Below are 18,780 nucleotides of genomic sequence, written 5' to 3'. Positions count from 1 at the left end.
AGGAACTCAAAAGCCTCTTGATGAAAGTGAAAGTGGAGAGTGAAAAAGTTGGCTTAAAGCTCAACATTCAGAAAACGAAGATCATGGCATCCAGTCCCATCACTTCATGGCAAATAGATGGGGAAACAGTGGAAACAGTGTCAGACTTTATTTTTCTGGGCTCTGAAATCACTGTAGATGGTGACTGCAGCCATGAAATTAAAAGACGCTTACTCCTTGGAAGGAAAGTTATGACCAACCTAGATAGCATATTCAAAAGCAGAGACATTACTTTGCCAACAAAGGTCCGTCTAGTCAAGGCTATGGTTTTTCCTGTGGTGATGTATGGATGTGAGAGTTGGACTGTGAAGAAGGCTGAGCGCCGAAGAATTGATGCTTTTGAAGTGTGGTGTTGGAGAAGACTGTTGAGGGTCCCTTGGACTGCAAGGAGATCCAACCAGTCCATTCTGAAGGAGATCAGCCCTGGGATTTCTTTGGAAGGAATGATGCTAAAGCTGAAACTCCAGTACTTTGGCCACCTCATGTGAAGAGTTGACTCATTGGAAAAGACTCTGATGCTGGGAGGGATTGGGGGCAGGAGGAGAAGGGGACGACAGAGGATGAGATGGCTGGATAGCATCACTGACTCGATGGACGTGAGTCTGAGTGAACTCTGGGATTTGGTGATGGACAGGGAGGCCTGGCATACTGTGATTCATGGGGTCGCAAAGAGTCGGACACGACTGAGCGATTGATCTGATCTGATCTTTATAAGGCTGTTGATGTATATATAATGCTGTTACTTAATGACATTTGTCTTTAATGAATATGTACTTGATAATTAGGTAAAAATTCAAGTAAGAAAATAGGAACAGATAGAGCTAGCTAAGAATGATAGAAGAGGAGACTTCCCCGGTGGTCCAGTAGTTGAGACTCCGCACTCCCGATGCAGAGGGCCTGGGTTCAAGTCTTGGTAAGGTAACTAGAGCCTACATGCCACAACTAAGACCCAGCACAGCCAAATTTAGAGTAAATGAATACATAAATTTCCAAAAGGAGTAATAGAACTGATATTTCAATCACGTTTCCCTGCATCAGGTGATAATGCAATAATAATCTCTGACTCTGAATTTATCTCTGGGGATACTGTGGGAGAGCAGGCTCAAAGAAATGGGAATTTGAAATCTCCTTGTGTCTCTTTTGCTCTTTCAGAAGATGACAGCTCTAAGATGACAAGGGTTCCAAAGAGAAATATTTTACCAGTGATTGTTTTTTGTTTTTTCATGTAGAGTTTTTAATTGTTAATTCATCTAATAAAAATCTTTATCAGGAGACATTTCCCCCTCTGCAGAGAAGCACTTTCTTTGGTTCTCTTATGTCAAGATTAGTGGTTTGTGTACCCAAGAGACATTTATAATGACATATTTTACAACATGTGTCTCTCCCTGACTAAAGAGTACATTGGCAGAGTGGATACCTGTGAAAGCTATTTGCCTTCCATGATAAAATAGCATTTATTTCTATGATTCTCCTGCTTAAATGACATCTAAGTACCCTGCAGGGTCACTGAGTGTAGACTAATAATCTTCTGAGTTCCTGCTCCCAGTTCCAATGGGGAGGGAGGAACTTCCCACATAACACGAGGGGCTTCTCAGACTCCAGCTGGGTGTCCCACAATTCAACTCAGTTCTGACACTGTTTTCTCAAAGACAGCATCAGATTCCACAGGTTACGGGCTCAGAACCCCCTCCTTTTGGGTTTTTATGCAGCCTCCCTTATTTCAGTTCAGTCACTCAGTCGTGTCCAACTCTTTGCAACCCAATGGAATGCAGCCACACCAGGCTTCCCTGGCTATCACCAACTCCCGCAGCTTGATCAAACTCATGTCCATTGAGTCAGTGATGCCATCCAACCATCTCCTCCTCTGTCATCCCCTTCTCCTCCTTTCAATCTTTTCCAGCATCAGGTTCTTTTTAAATCAATCAGTTCTTTGCATCAGGTGGCCAAAGTATTGGAATTTCAGCTTCAGCATCAGCTCTCCCAGTGAATATTCAGGACTGATTTCCTTTAGGATGGACTGGTTTGATCTCCTTGCAGTCCAAGGGACTCTCAAGAGTCTTTAACACCACAATTCAAAAGCATCAATTCTTCAGCGCTCAGCTTTCTTTATAGTTCAACTCGGACATCTATACACGACTACTGGAAAAACCATAGCCCGGACTAGACAGACCTTTGTTGGCAAAGTAATGTCTCTGCTTTTTAATATGCTGTCTAGGTTAGTCATAACTTTCCTTCCAAGGAGTAAGCATCTTTTAATTTCATGGCTGCAGGCACCATCTGCAGTGATTTTGGAGCCCAAAAAAATAAAGTCAGCCACTGTTTCCACTGTTTACCCATCTATTTGCCATGAAGTGATGGTACCAGATGCCATGATCTTAGTTGTTTGAATGTTGAGTTTTAAACCAACTTTTTCACTTTCCTCTTTCACTTTCATCAAGAGGCTCCTTAGTTCTTTGCTTTCTGCCATAAGGGTGGTGTCATCTGTGTATCTGAGGTTATTGACATTTCTACCAGCAATCTTGATTCCAGCTTGTGCTTCGTCCAGCCCGGCATTTCACATGATGTACTCCTCATATAAGTTAAATAAGCAGGGTGACAATATACAGCCTTGACATACTCCTTTCCCTATTTGGAACCAGTCTGTTGTTCCATGTCCAGTTCTGTTGCTTCTTGACCTGCATACAGATTTCTCAAGAGGCAGGTAAGGTGGTCTGGTATTCCCATTTCTTGAAGAATTTTCCAGAGTTTGTTGTGATCCACACAAAGGCTTTGGTGTAGTCAATAAAACAGAAGTAGATGTTTTTCTGGAACTCTCTTGCTTTTTCGATGATCCAACAGATGTTGACAAATTGATCTCTGGTTCTTCTGCCTTTTCTAAATCCAGATTGAACATCTGGAAGTTCACAGTTCATGTACTGTTGAAGCCTGACTTGGAGAATTTTGAGCATTAGTTTGCTAGCATGTGAGATGAGTGCAATTGTGCAGTAGTTTGAACATTCTTTGGCATTGCCTTCTTTGGGATTGGAATGAAAACTGACCTTTTCCAGTCCTGTGGCCACTGCTGAGTTTTCCAGATTTGCTGGCATATTGAGTGCAGCACTTTAACATAGATGCAGTTGATTACATCATTGGCCGCTGGTGTTTGATTAGACTCCAGCCCTGCTTGCCTCCCTGAGGTCAGGGGGTGGGATTGAAAGTTCCAACCTTCTAATCACAGAGTTGCTCCCCTGGTAACCAGCCCATACTTCTGTTCAGTTCAGTTCAGTCTCTCAGTTGTGTCTGACTCTTTGCAGCCCCATGAATCGCAGCATGCCAGGCCTCCCTGTCCGTCACCAACTCCCGGAATTTACCCAAACTCGTGTCCATCTAGTCGGTAATGCCATCCAGCCATCTCATCCTCTGTCGTCCCCTTCTCCTCCTGCCCCCAATCCCTCCCACCATCAGGGTTTTTTCTAATGAATCAACTTTTCACATGAGGTGGCCAAAGTATCAGTCCTTCCAAAGAACACCCAGGACTGATCTCCTTTAGGATGGACTGGTTGGATCTCCTTGCAGTCCAAGGGACTCTGAAGAGTCTTCTCCAACACAACAGTTCAAAAGCATCAATTCTTCGGTGCTCAGCCTTCTTCACAGTCCAACTCTCACATCCATACAAGACCACTGGAAAAACCATAGCCTTGACTAGACGGACCTTTTTTGGCAAAGTAATGTCTCTGCTTTTGAATATGCTATAAGCATGTAGGGAACTGTTATCCAGGAACCATGGGTCAAAAGCAAATACATATCTGGTCATCTGAATATATATGTATTTCACATCAATCATAAGACTGCACATCCTAATGTAGTATAACATATGTTTTTCCTAAATAATTAATTTCACGCAGTTCAGATTTTACATAGTGACCTGCCTGTTGTTGTTTTTACAAACCCTGTGAATTTTCTAACAGAAGTCCCGGCGGGGATTTGGGTGCCAAAAAGAAAAAGAAGAAACAGAAGAGAAAAAAGGAGAAACCAAATTCTGGAGGCACCAAGTCAGACTCGGCATCCGATTCCCAGGAGATTAAGATTCAGCCGCCTTCAAAAGTGAGAACTGTGTTTTATTTTAATCTCCGTGGTGTTGTATGCCTGTGAAAGCGGGTCTGGGCAGCTTAGGCAAGCACCCTGTTGGGGCAGAGGTGTAGTTAGGGTGTGCCATCACTGTGTACTGCATGGCAGGGTTCTCTGTGGGATATTTACAGCTTTCCTAGAACTCATGTTGGCACCCAGATAACTAAGCAGTTCGCGCTGGGCTTCTGTGTGTGCGTGTGTGTGTGGTCTGCCTACAACTCGCCCCTTTCTTAGCAAACTAGTTTGTAGCTTGTAATCATAGAAGGAAGTCTGTGTGACCTTGTTAGGTATTTAAGTTACACTTAATGTTTGATTCCTTTTTGTTCAGAAGATATTCACATTTTTTATTTTCCTGGGTGTCTGTCTAATTACTTGAATACAGCACCATCAGGCAGATGTCAGCGGGAGCCACCACGGGTAAGTCTCCTGTTGACTTTGCCTTGGACGAATCTGCAGCGGCCAACCCTAATTCCATTGCCAGAAGGTGGAAATAACCAAACCAGAAGTGGTCTAGCTGGGCCCTGTGTCCTGTATCCCTCTGGAGGTGCTGATGCCAGATGCCCCTTCCCTGGGGTCACCCCGGTCACCCTGGCTGCAAATACAGACCTCGTGTGCTAGGCCCAGGAAAGACAGAACTCTTGATGCCAGACACAGCAAAAAGGGGGTAGAGTTAGGCATGTAACAAAACAGGTTATCTGATTGTTGTAGCTCCAGGTGAGCTGGGGAGCCCATGGTATCCTGGCAGGAGCTCGGTCCTGGCCCTGTGGCTATCGAGCCAGGTGCCTCTGCCAGGCTTGCCCCTCCCAAAGCTACCCAACTCACAGGCTCTCGTGAAGTCATAATCAGACCATCTTTATTATGTGGTTTTTATACTATATACATGGCAGTCGTTACGGTTACGCAAGTTTTGTGGGGTCTAAATTTCTTTCTTGCACAAAGTTTACATCATATGACAGTGGGTGAGTCTGGCAGGTGGTTTTGTTGTTGTTGTTATCAGTTTTACACATAAGGACCAGGAATCACCAAGAAGGAAAATTACTTGCCCCAGGTTTTCCCTGACTGCTTTTCTGGGGTGAGAATAAAGTACAGTCTCCATGGATAGATTTTCATTCTGGTTCTCAGATAATAAATAGTCTATCTACAGTTATAAGTTTCAAGGTAACTCGTATAAGCTGGCAAGATATCTTTTTTATTTCTTAAGGTTGCTTCATCAGATAAATGTAGTGTTACTTACATGCATTCATGACTATCTCCTTATTCCTTCTGTTCTCATCCCCAGCTGCTGCCAGTCCCCATACCCCTGGTGATTTTGGGTCCTTCCCCTACCTCTGGTCACTTAGAAGCAGCTACATAATGGGAATTTGGGATTAGCAGATGCAGACTCTTACATATAGGATGGATAAACAACACAGGGTTTCCCTGATAGCTCAGTTGGTAAAGAATCTGCGTGCAATGCAGGAAACCCCGGTTCGATCCCTGGGTCAGGAAGATCCACTGGAGAAGGGATACGCTAGCCACTCCAGTATTCTGGCCTGGAGAATAGGCTACCCATTCCAATATTCCTGGGCTTCCCTTGTGGCTCAGCTGGTAAAGAATCCGTTTGCAATGCCAGAGACCTGGGTTTGAGCCCTAGGCTAGGAAGAGCCCCTGGAGAAGGGAAAGGCTACCCATTCCATTGTTCTGGCCTGGAGAATTCCATGGACGGTATAATAGTCCATGGGGTTGCAAAGAGCCAGACATGACTGATCGACTTTCACTTTCTTTCACAAACAACAAAACCCTAGTGTATAGCACAAGAAACTATATTCGACATTCTGTGACAAACCATAATGGAAAAGAATATGAAAAAGAATATATCTATGTATAACCAAGTCACTTTGGGGCACAGCATTGTAAATCAACTCTACTTAAAAAATTTTTTTAATTAAAAATAAAATGAGTGGATGAATAGCATTTTAAGGAAAAGGAACCAGGCAAGGCAGGAGGAACTGCTAGTATGACGTGGTAGAGAAAGTCTTTCTTTTTTAGTGAAGTCAAAATTGTTTTAATGTGGGCTTTTCACTGCATCTTAAAAACTGAGGCTCCTTTCCCTTAAACTGATGCCAGCTCAACATAAAACCATCAATTACAGTGACTTTTAGAGATTCTTTAGTTTCAAGAATATTGTGGTTTATGCTCAAGAACCAAAATAAAATGATATTTGGGTTCTTATACACTTCATGGTGATTAAAGACTTGGACATTTTTTCCATGGTATTAAATTGGAAACTAGTGGACAAGGAGTACAGTTGGTGTTTAGTATTTCCCAAGGAGCAGATAAGGAGAAGCAGAGGCATGTCTGACTCTTACATCGGAAATACAGCAGTGGGAGACTAATGTGGGGATCCTCACCCAGTCTCACCTTTCTAAACACTCCATTTGGTGCTATTCCAGAAGGTGATTGGATAGGTTTAAGAATTTACCATAGCCAAGTTTACTGCCCTGTCACCGTGGATTTGAAAGTTGCACTTACTTGAATCTACTTTAAGAGCATCATCTGTAAAAACATTGAATCACTGTGTTGTACATCTGAAGTTAATATAATATTGTAAATCAACTAGACTCATTTAAAAGAGAGCACTGAATATTGAGCATTGGGATATAGCTACGTCATGAATGGTGATTTTATATAAAGACTGCTGGTCAGCCTGCTTAGGCAGAAACCACTCTGAGGGTTTCTTCGTGGAGATGGGGTACCATCATTGGCTTCCTTGAAACAAAGATGCTGATGCATGTTTGTTTTGAAAGAGTTAGAGTTTGGTATATTCATGTTAGAGGATTTAATTCAAATAGCAGGGAAGAATTACTATGGCAAATTCAGTGCAGACACTGTAGATATATTTTTGTAAGACTAGGTTCTACTTGGCTTATTGTAACATAAATGGATGCATGTTCAAGCATTATTAGCTTAAATATACTGTCCTCTTACTTTCTGTGTAAGTTGTAAGTCTCTTCATTGTGTTTTGGGGCTCAGATGGATGTAAATTCATTTGGCTAGGAATCTGTTACTTTTGTGTTGGAGGCTCAAAGGAGACCCAAAAAGAGACATCTAAAACTACAGTAAGTCAGAACAACAATATAACTTTGTTAAATTAGTATGTGTAATTGATGTATGAACCTGATGATTTAGACCTCAAGCAAAATATAAGATAAACAGCTTACAATATTTGTGGTAGGCCTGGGTGATGCTGTTAGACTTCCAACTGGAGATATCAAGACTTTAACCTACTTCTAGTTAGTATTTCCAGCACTTTGTTTCTTGGAATCATTTTAGGGCAAGAATCTTAAGGGAACCTAGTGAGTCAAACTACCACAGGACGATCTGTATTAAATATTTTGTACTGGGGCTTCCCTGGTGGCTCAGATGGTAAAGAATATGCCTGGAATGCAGGAGACTCGGGCTTGATCCCTGGGTTGGGAAGATCCCCTGAAGAAGAGAATGGCTACCCACTCCAGTATTCTTGCCTGGAGAATTCTGTGGATAGAGGAGGCTGGTGGGCTACAGTCCACGGGATCACAAAGAGTTGGACACAACTGAGCGACTAAGACTTTAACGCTGAGTCAAACAAGTCAGCTTCCCAGATAAAAGGATTTGCTCTAGGTCACTGACTTCAGATTCAGAATTGAACTAAGTCCAGACCTGCTGTTAATAAACCACTGAGGGTCGATGGTACCTTTCCTTGGTGCCTGTGATGTTGACAAGAACTGAAAGTTCTGAGACTCTTTTAACCACTTCTGAACCCACAGTGAAGAGCGTTCTTTGTATGGCATCAAAATTCTAAAACTCATCAGTAATTTTGCATGTTGAGAAAACCTCACCAATTTCCATATTCAGTCTTATGTCCCAAGGAGTCGGACACAACTGAGCGACTGATCTGATCCGATTACATCATTTGAGGGATTTTCCAGGGAAAAAAAAAAAAAAGACCTAAGGAATCTTCAGAAATGCCAGAAATATTGGTTTTAAGGAAGGAACTTTAGTATTTAAAGGCATTGTCAATTTTATAGACTGAGGATACACTTTACTAAAAAGGAAGGTTATTTACCACACTTGGGTTGGGGCTAACAGGCTATGGTTGCAAAAGGTTCTGAATTCGTGGAGGAAACTGCACATCCTCATTGAAGGATTTGTTTCTGGTGGAGCATCAGAATTAGTAGCGGGTGGGGTGTGGTCCAGGATAAGGCATCCTTTGAGAGTCCTTTCTTGATGAACTTCCTCCTCCACCCAGCACTAAGTTCAGGTTTCTTTCTTTCTTTTTATGAACTAAAATTTGCCTTGTCCACCTCATTTCCATTCTAGAAGTTCTTTCTTTTGTCCCCGAATTGCTCCTGCCAAGCATTAACTCCATCAGTGAAGCCAAAACCAGGGACTGACTGGCTGCTGTATGATGCTCACGTTTGCATTGCACGGCAGCCCTTTCTGCTGCTCTACTCACATGAGTAATTAACCATGAGGACCATTTACAGATGTTTGGGAAACTGAAGCAAACATTGGCTTGATTTACTAGAGATTTTCCAGACTGTCAGAACCCCATTAAACCTATAGGACTGTTGTTGCCTTTATCCTGTACCTTTGCTTATATTTTAATGTGTTAGCATACTTGAGCCCAGGGTCCCCGCTTAGAGGAGGATCGTGCGTTTTTCCAGCGAACGCTGTAGCCTCCGAGGCAGGCGTGCATGTACCTGCCCTAGGTTTGGGAGCAGCGGCAGCTTCCTCATACTCTGTGTCTGTGTGTCTTTGCTGTTGTAGAATTCCACCATCCCAATGCAGAAGTTGCAGGATATCCAGAGGGCAATGGAGCTGTTATCTGCATGCCAGGGCCCTGCCAGAAACATTGATGAGGCTGCCAAACACAGATACCAGTTTTGGGACACACAGCCGGTACCCAAACTAAGTAAGCTTTTCTGCCTTTTCCCTCTGAAAACAAAGCTGGGTTAACAACAAACAAAAAAAACACAAAAAGAGACTTGATTTCACTTATATGATTTGTTTCAGACCACAGATTCTGAGTCATATTTTTCCTATTAAAATAAATATTGAGTGATGACATTGGCTTTTAGTAACAACAATTTTAATATAACTCCTGTGCCTACAAAAAAATCTAGTGTCCCCACACTTCAAACATTAGTGTATGAAGTATATAGATATACACATAAAAGAGGAGCCTCCCCACCACCAGTGTTTTGGTTCCAGTCTTCATGGAGTGGTTTTTCCTTCTACATAAATTTTTAGCAGTCTCACACCTCAGTTATCCCAGAAGACACAGGAAATTTGCCTATTAAATCTTACTGAAATAGAAAATTTTGCCCTGTTAACAGTAGGATTCTGAACATTCACCCATGGTGTTAATGATTACCAGTGTGGTAACACTGCATATAAGTGAATCAGGACGCCTTGTGAAGGCCTTCGTAAGGGCTCTGGGTCACGTCAGAACTTCATTACTGGTCCTCTTCCTGCAGTGCCAGGCCTGCTCCATCGTATTTCACTTAAACTTCTACCACTTAAGTTTCTGTAAACATAATTCCATTGTTACCCTTTCACATTATGCAAAAAAAAAAAAGAATAAAATTGGCCAAAAAGTTCATTGAGCTTTCTCCATACCATCTTGTGGAAAGACCGGAATGAACTTTTTGGCCAACCCAACAGATGCTCTAAATGCCATAAAAATGCTTATCAGTGTATTACAAGCTCAACCTGTTGCTTTGACTTATGTTTATATAAAGATAAATAATTGTATCATTTCCATATATTTCTTCAATGATAGTTCCAGATTCAAAATTTAATGTATAATATATAATATTTAATATAAGGGGTTCATTGCCATCCCAAAGTCTTATTGGCCAAGTTATGTACAGATAGCCAGTTTCATCAATTATAAAGCAGGAAACAACTGTCCTCCATGCCTTCAAATCATGGATTTCAAACTTTTTAAAAGGGATTGTTCCTTTACCACCCACGCTCACCCCACGCAGCTTCAAAAGCAAGAGCTTCAGAGCGTGAACAGAAGCAGAAAGCAGTGATCTTCCCTTGATTTTAAGTCTCTAGAAATTATTTGGTGAGGAAAGAAGACCCTCTAGAATGAATTTACTGGATTTTAAATGACACTGAATTGAGTGACCATTGGCTAAAGGGAATGAAGGTTTATTGATCTGAATGTATTGGGTTTGGCTAAATGCTGCTGGTGGCTTTTGGGTCGTGGCTCAGGGGAGAAGAAAGTCTCTTTAGCTGGCACCCACCCCAGTGCACCAGCCCTCTGCTCACCTCATTTTAGCCCCTCCCCTAAATCCTTGCCTTCTCTATGCACCTCAATTAAGGCAGAGCCAGGTTAATGGCCGAAGAGGGAACCTGAGGTTGGGGAGAACGTTTGAAAGTCAGGGAGACTATCTCATCGTCTCTCTCCAGAGCTCTGTTCCAGTTCAGTCAAACACACCCCGCCGTTTGGAGCTGCCTGAATGGGGTGAGCCCCTGGTGTTGTGTACATCAGCCAAGCCCTAAGAGCAACTCCCCAGGGACCCCAAGGGAGCAGCTGGGCCCCTGGCCACTGGGGCTGACCTGAGGGAGCCTGAGGTACTCATGTGGGGATGAGCTGGTAGACTGGAGATAAGATGAATGGCAAAGTCAGGGATTAGGAGGAGAGAAAAGAAACCCTTTAGGGTGGGTGCAAACTCTGTGACTTCCCCCTGTAAAAAGGTCTGTGATGGTAAGAACTGTACCTGAAGGTCATTTATTCAGCAGATGTTTGTTGAGTATCTGTTGTATATGCCAGGCGCTGGGATGCAGACACGGGAGCCAGTAGAGGGAAAGCAGGATTAACAGTGAGCAGGTAGGGAGGACACATCCACGTAGGAAGAGCTTTCGTTGAGGAGGATGCTATGAGGAAGTGGTGTGTAACTTACGTCTGAAGAAGCAGGAGCGGCTGCTTTCACGTGAAAGCAGCCGGGGACAGCCTTTTGAGCAGAGGCCCAGCCCAAGGGAGGCCGGTGGGGCAGATGTGCTGAGGGTGGCCAGACAGGCAACAGGCCACGGCCAAGAGGCTGGATTTTATCCCAGCTACACTGGGAGGTTCCAGAGGAAGGACTGGAAAAGGGCACCTTTGTGGAAATCGCTGGAGACACTGATGGCTTGAACTGTGCTGCCAGCAGCCCGGACAGAAGTAGACAGTCCTGAACTGAATTTTGGATTGTGCTGGGAGGGGTCAGAGGTCATTGCAGCCCTTGCCCCCTGTTTGTTGAAAAACAGAGTTAAACAGAAAACATCTCTAAGACTGTCATAGCAAACCTACATTGCCGGCAGTTGTGCCGTATGATTAGTCTCTAGTCTGAGGCTTCAGATTGAGGAATCACTATTGTTTTCTTGTGTCCAGTTTGCCATCGGATGACGAGTTATTTCTCCTGTAATTGTTCAGATAGCAGTTACTCTCCACCTCCACGTAACTACCTTACTTCCCTCTAGAGGTAGCTGAAACAGTACAGTATTTTTAAAGATTATGTGAAACTCAGTAGCCCTAAAGCATGCTTTTGTTTCCTGTAACTGACCATTTGGGGTCATTGGAACACTTTGTAATTGAAACATCTCTCTCTTTGTTTTTTTCTCCTTCTCCCTGTATCTAGATGAAGTAATAACATCTCATGGCGCAATTGAAGCTGATAAAGAAAACGTGCGTCAGGAACCATACTCCCTGCCGCAGGGTTTTATGTGGGATACTTTAGACTTGGGTAATGCCGAAGTGGTAAGTAAAACCTTAGACCTCAGTCCCCGCCTTGGCTTGGGTTGCTGCTGTGTCGTTCCCTAGCGTCACAGGTGGGACACGTTTGGTCTCATAGCTCCGGGAGCTGTACACCTTACTGAATGAGAATTACGTCGAGGATGATGACAACATGTTCCGGTTTGACTACTCGCCTGAGTTCCTGCTGTGGTGAGTCTCGTGGTTGCCACTGCCTGGTGGGGATGCGACTGCAGTGGGGTTGGGCTGTCTGTCTCTGTCCCTGTTTTCTTGGACACTCAGCACACTCATTTTCCTCGCCCGTGTTGACTTCAGGGCTCTGCGTCCCCCAGGCTGGCTCCTTCAGTGGCACTGTGGGGTCAGGGTGTCTTCAAACAAAAAGCTGGTGGGGTTCATCAGTGCCATCCCCGCAAACATTCGGATCTATGACAGGTACGTGGTGAAGCTTGTCCCTTGTTGATTTTGACGTATTGCTTCTCCAAGAATTGGGGTTAGAATAGGCTTCTTTTAAGACATACAGATGGCTAACAAACACATGAAAAGATGCTCAACATACTCATTATCAGAGAAATGCAAATCAAAACCACTATGAGGTACCATTTCACGCCAGTCAGAATGGCTGCGATCCAAAAGTCTACAAGCAATAAATGCTGGAGAGGGTGTGGAGAAAAGGGAACCCTCTACACTGTTGGTGGGAATGCAACCTAGTACAGCCACTATGGAGAACAGTGTGGAGATTCCTTAAAAAACTGGAAATAGAACTGCCTTATGACCCAGCAATCCCACTGCTGGGCATACACACTGAGGAAACCAGAAGGGAAAGAGACACTTGTACCCCAATGTTCATCGCAGCACTGTTTATAATAGCCAGGACATGGAAGCAACCTAGATGTCCATCAGCAGATGAATGGATAAGAAAGCTGTGGTACATATACACAATGGAGTATTACTCAGCCATTAAAAAGAATACATTTGAATCAGTTCTAATGAGGTGGATGAAACTGGAGCCTATGATACAAAGTGAAGTAAGCCAGAAAGAAAAACACCAATACAGTATACTAACGCATATATATGGAATTTAGAAAGATGGTAACAATAACCCTGTATACGAAAGAGCAAAAGAGACACAGATGTATAGAACAGTCTTTTGGACTCTGTGGGAGAGGGAGAGGGTAGGATGATTTGGGAGAATGGCATTGAAACATGTATAATATCATATATGAAACGAGTCGCCAGTCTGGGTTCAATGCACGATACTGGATGCTTGGGGCTGGTGCACTGGGACGACCCAGAGGGATGGTATGGAGAGGGAGGAGGGAGTAGGGTTTAGGATAGGGAACACGTGTATACTTGTGGCAGATTCATGTTGATATATGGCAAAACCAATACAGTATTGTAAAGTTAAAAAATAAAATTTAAAAAAAGAAGGGCCTGGAACGACTGGCCCAGCTATGAAAAAAAAAAAGTGACACTAAGGAAGAAAACAGAGAGTAAAAGCTTCCTGAATCCTGACATATTGAAACTCACCGTGAACAAATTTGCAAGGCAAACAACTTCCCAAATTAGTGTTTATCTAGAAAAATTCCCATTATATGGTTATGACACAAATGTCCAATAATAAAATATTGGTTAAATGAATTATGCTGTGCTCATATCAAATAAATCACTGTTCCATCAGGAAAAAAAAAAAAGAATAGGCTTCTTTTTCCCAATGTCTAACCTATTTATTTATTTTACTAGAATATAATCGCTTTAGAATGCTGTGTTAGTTTCTGCTGTACAACAACGTGAATGAACCATGTGTATACATATACCCCTTCCCTCTTGAGCCTCCTCCTCCCCCATCCCATCTCTGTTGGTCATCACAGAGCACCGAGCTGAACTCCTTGCGCTATACAGCAGGTTCCCACTAGCTATCTGTTTTACACATGGTGGTATATACATGTCAGTCCCAAACTCCCAATTCATCCCACCTCCTCCTTCCCCCACTGTGTCCACACATCCATTCCCTACATCTGTGCCTCTATTCCTGCCCTGCAAATACATTCATCTGTACCATTTTTCTAGATTCCACATATAGCGTTAATATACAGTATTTGTTTTTCTCTTTCTGACTTACTTGACTCCTTATGACAGGCTCTAGTTTCATCCACATCTCTACAAATGGCTTTTTAAAACGCCTGAGTACATGTTGTTGATGGTAGGGGAGGTTGTGCATGTGGGGAGGGCAGAGGTACATGGGAACTCTGTACTTGCTGCTCAGTTTTGCTGTGAACCTAAAACTGCTCTAAAAAATAAAGGTTGTGAATTCATTTTAAAAGGTTGTGTACAATAACCAAAAAAGACAGTTGTATTTTTTTCCATCTTTCTCTGCTTCCCAGTCTGATACGTGCACACCCAGGTTACGTATATATGTACCTAGTAGAAAAAAACAAAGATATAAATAGGTACTTCAGATTTGTTTCTGGGGAGGAAAGTACTTGAAGGAATTTTTTTAGAAGTCTTTTTATCCATAGGATATGTATGTTCCATTTTTGCCCTGGGTCTCCAGCCTAGAGAGTCAAAGATAGAGCTATGAAATGCAAAGATTTAGTGCATAGGTCTCTTAACATTTCAGTATGCTAGGTGATCTTATTTACTGCTGAAACGCATTTGATCTCAAGGAACATTTTGTGCCAAGTGAAATGCCTATATCTGGAACCAGAGCAGCGGATGGACTTTGAAGCTCTAGAAGATTTATTGTTGCTTAGAAAAGCACCAGCTCTGGCCTTGTCAAGGTGCTTCCCAGGGATCCCAGAGATTGCATTATACTCCAAAGCAGTATCTTATTAGATTCTGCATCTGGGTGACCCAGTTTCTGCCATAATTGTATATGTTACAGGAAAAACAGATATAGAAGCTTTGAGGCACAGCTGATCCAGTTTCTAAACTGAAAACTTTAGAACAGACCCAAGTTCTCAGATTTATTTAGAACAAGAAGGTTTACATTTCCACAACCTAGAGTTTATGATCATTTTGGTGGTGGCATGTGGGGAATAGTGTGTTAACCTGAATTTGTAAAATATCTAAATGGTAGAATATTTTACTTAAATATTATGTTAAGGGAGGCCTTTCAGTTTCATATTCTTTGAAATGTTATAGGTGTTATCTTGCTTTTTAAAAATGTTCTTCTCTTACATTGGATCTAATTTTCAACACCTTTCTTTCTTAGTGTGAAGAAGATGGTTGAAATCAACTTTCTTTGTGTTCATAAGAAATTGAGATCAAAACGGGTAGCCCCAGTGTTGATTCGAGAAATAACCAGGAGAGTGAACCTGGAAGGGATTTTCCAGGCCGTTTATACCGCTGGAGTGGTTCTTCCAAAGCCAGTGGCCACGTGCAGGTATTAGCATCACACCTTTATCTTGCACATCACCTTTGCCTAATGCTTCAAGCCTCCTTGTCATGTTTCTACAAGTAGTATTCTCCACCCTTGTAACCTGGAAGGGTTTTGGCTGACCCATGATGATGATGTTGGTTGGTAGCAGAGATAGCGATACAACCAAGAACCATTAGCCCAGTATTCTTGCGGTAAACCCCACAGCCACATGTATATGAATGATGCTGTGTGTCTATTTCTGTGTCTCTTCATTTGAAAGGCTAGTTGCTGCCTTGTGAAACCCAGGGCATCAGTTATCAGGAGATGTCCCTGTCGTACCATTTTCTTTCCCTCTCGAACACTCAGTGTTGTACCAGTGCTGTCAGGAACTGCTCCAAAAGCTTGATAAGCATCTAGCCGGAAAGCCTGAACATACTTGTCTGCTATGAGTGAAAAGAAGGCTAAAGCTCTGTTCTTATTACTTTATTATTTCATGTGCTCTTTTCAAGCTTTCAAAAGTTAATCTAGTAAGAAAATCATATATCAGATTTCACTTGACTAACCTGTTTCTAGAGCATCAGAAAGAGTCTGTGTCCCTCTACTATTTTTAAAAAATTTTTTGTATCTTCTGGCTGCGCTGCACAGCATACGGGATCTTAGTTCCCCAACCAGGGGTTGAGACCTCACCCCCTACACTTGCAGTGCAGAGTCTTAACCACTGGATTGACAGGGAAGTCCTTCCCTCTCCTCTGTTTTTGCATGTGTGTATGCATGCCTGCTCAGTCGTGTCCAAGCCATTGCTGCCCTATGGGCTGCAGCCCACCAGGCTCCTCAGTCCATGGGATTATCCAGACTGGAGTGAGTTGCCATCTCCTCCTCCAGGGGATCTTCCCAACTCAGGGACTGAACCCAAGCCTCCTGCATCTCCTCCACTGGCCGGCAGCTTCTTTACCACTGAGCCACCTGGGAAGCCACTGCTATTTTTTTTGACTCAAATAAGATGAAACTTCAGGAAAAAACTTCAGAGTATAGAAGACAAACCTGTAAAATGCCTCTCTCCTATTCAGTTATTCATAAATAAACAGAATAAATAAGACTTCCCAGGTATATTTTAATATAATCTGTAATCATTCATTCCAGTACCTAAGCCAGAATCATTTAAGAAATTCAAACTCATTTCTCAAAAAGTTTTCTTCCATGTGCATTATATAAATGTGAAGGTTACTAACTTCAGGGAGTCTTTTCATGCTTTTAAAGTTTTTGGTTTGCCTTCTTAGAATCTGTGATGGTCATTCAATACTTACAAACTGGACATTGTCAATATTTCTTCTGCAATTTTAAGATTTTTCTATATTAAAAGAGACGGAAGGTTACCAATGTCAAAAGAGCATAACTGGAACATCATTTCGAGGTAAAAATGACAGATAAAATAATTACATAGGCAGAGGGCCAGGACCTGCACCGCACCAGGCCCTACATGATGTTTGTTCAGTACTTCTGTAACAGCTGAGCTGAGACAGAGAGTAAAAACTTGGAGAGTCAGAAATCAATCAGACCTTAAAGCCTGTATTGTATTTCAGATACTGGCATCGATCACTAAACCCCAGAAAATTGGTAGAAGTGAAATTTTCTCACTTGAGTAGAAATATGACTTTGCAGAGAACGATGAAGCTGTACAGACTTCCAGATGTAAGTAAGAATGGCTTGCTGTTTTTTGAAGCTATTAACAACTGAAACTTTTAACATAGAAAAGAATTATTTGCAGGAAGCTAAAAACTGGTTCATGTGTCTGAAGATGTGAATATGTAGCTTAAAAGACTTCAGAGAACTTCAGGGCCAGGAGGAGAGTTCATTTGGAAATACCAGGTTTTGTTTTTTTTTTTTTTTAAGGCTTTTAAAAGGTCTTCAGTTTGGGGTTGGATGGGGTTGAACTCCGAACTTGCAGGTTTTTAAATTTTGAGCACTTACATTCTATTCAGGAAGAGGGAAGAAAAGTCCCAGCTTCTGATGGTTTCTTTGCACATGGAATTAAGGAATAAGGTTTAAAAGAGAAACCTAGGGAGAGGAAATAATGTCTTATTGAATTAGCATCGTTTTAAACTAGAAACTTCTCAGTGTGAAAAGTTGTCCCTTAATAAGGGAAAATTTAAATGTGCTTACCAGTCTTGGCTTTTATTTGGGGCTCAGATGGTAAATGAGTTCTCTGTCGCTCCATAAGAAACTACCACAAAGGCAGAAGCTGAAACCAACACATGTACTATCTCTTGGGTTCTGTGGGTCAGGAATCAAGGCACAGCTTAGCTGAGGTCTTTGCTTCAGGCTCCTTGTGAAGCTGTCATCAAGGCATCAGCCAGGGTCAGAGTCTCGTCTGAAAACTTGACTAGGGATGGATCCACTTCAAGCTCACATGGCTGTTGCCAGCCTTGAGTTCCTGGTGGGCAGATGGACTGGGGTCCTCCATTCTTTGCTGGCTGTCGGCCTGAGGCTGCCTCAGCTCCTCATCGGTGGGGGGTTCTCTGAAGGGCAGATCACAGCACACGGGGAGAGTCTACAGAGAGCATCTGCTAGCAAGATGGAAGTTAGAATCCTGTGTAGTCAATTCACAAAGTGAAATCACTACTGCCATATGTCATTGGTCCCACCCACACTCAAGATAAGTGGATGGTGTGGGCGTGAACTCCAGTGAAGGTGGGCAGGCATCACTGGGGCCATCTTGGAATCTGTCCACACAGATGGGATCTGTAGTGTGAAGTTTTGATTTCATCAGAGCTGTTCTTTCTTTGGGTTATAGTAAGTACTTTAACTCAGCTGAGGGATTCACATAGAGTGTAGCCGTGTTCCTCCAAACAAGGCGGGGAAGGACTTCCTCTATGGAGGTGTGGCCAACTCCAGCTCCTCTTGTCTTGGACCAGTTGTGTGTTTACCAGAAACATGCGATCAGTGGCTGCACGGATTGAAGTCTTTCCTTCATCGACAGAATCAACGTGTTTCTGACTTAGGCAGAATTTCATAAGGAGAGACGTGGAGATGAAGGAAACCAGGGATTCCAGGGCTTCCCATCTGGCAGAGGGACCAGAAAGCATGGTCTCCTTTCTGTCTAAGCTGCAGTTGGAGACAGTGGGGCTTGAACTCGTGAACTCACTGCCTGTCTGTAAGGCCAAGGACGGAGGGGGAACATAGTTCAGAACAGAGGGAAATAAAAAGTGTGGTGACATAACGAGGGAGGGTCCACGTGTCCTGGGAAAGGAGGACCAGGGCCCCTCAAGCTGGGGTGACAGACATGAGGCTAAGTATGTGGAGACTCTGGAAAATGCCCTGAGGGGTCACCTCAGGTCATCTAACAATGACCATCACAATTTACTGATCAACTAGAAGTAACTTCTGCTAATGGCCAAGTCCCAGAGACACTGAGAAGGGTGGACTCACATAGGGGCACAAATGGCTGTGAGAAAAAAGGGCCCTGGAGGGGCACAGCACACGGCTGAGACAAGACACAGCTGATGCTCAGTGTCCT

General features: G+C 43.0%; 1 protein-coding gene across 2 annotated transcripts in view; it reads left to right on the top strand.

Annotated features, from left to right (window-relative positions):
• The window catches only part of NMT2 (N-myristoyltransferase 2), a 60,389-nt gene that overhangs the window by 26,311 nt on the left and 15,298 nt on the right, over positions 1-18,780 (top strand). For both annotated transcript variants that reach the window (XR_827063.1, XM_010859967.1), the window contains exons 2-8: positions 3,987-4,122; positions 8,935-9,079; positions 11,796-11,914; positions 12,009-12,100; positions 12,224-12,340; positions 15,120-15,290; positions 16,847-16,955. Coding sequence is in view for 1 of the 2 variants with exons in the window: in XM_010859967.1 (XP_010858269.1) it covers positions 3,987-4,122; positions 8,935-9,079; positions 11,796-11,914; positions 12,009-12,100; positions 12,224-12,340; positions 15,120-15,290; positions 16,847-16,955 (889 nt within the window). In the remaining variant the exon portion in view is untranslated. The remainder of the gene's footprint in view (positions 1-3,986; positions 4,123-8,934; positions 9,080-11,795; positions 11,915-12,008; positions 12,101-12,223; positions 12,341-15,119; positions 15,291-16,846; positions 16,956-18,780) is intronic.

This window comes from Bison bison, unplaced genomic scaffold, assembly GCF_000754665.1.
Source record: "Bison bison bison isolate TAMUID 2011002044 unplaced genomic scaffold, Bison_UMD1.0 scf7180017864461, whole genome shotgun sequence".
In the NCBI taxonomy this organism is placed as follows: Eukaryota; Metazoa; Chordata; class Mammalia; order Artiodactyla; family Bovidae; genus Bison; species Bison bison.
Note: the sequence above shows the minus strand (reverse complement) of the source record. Positions and strands in the feature narration are given on the sequence as shown.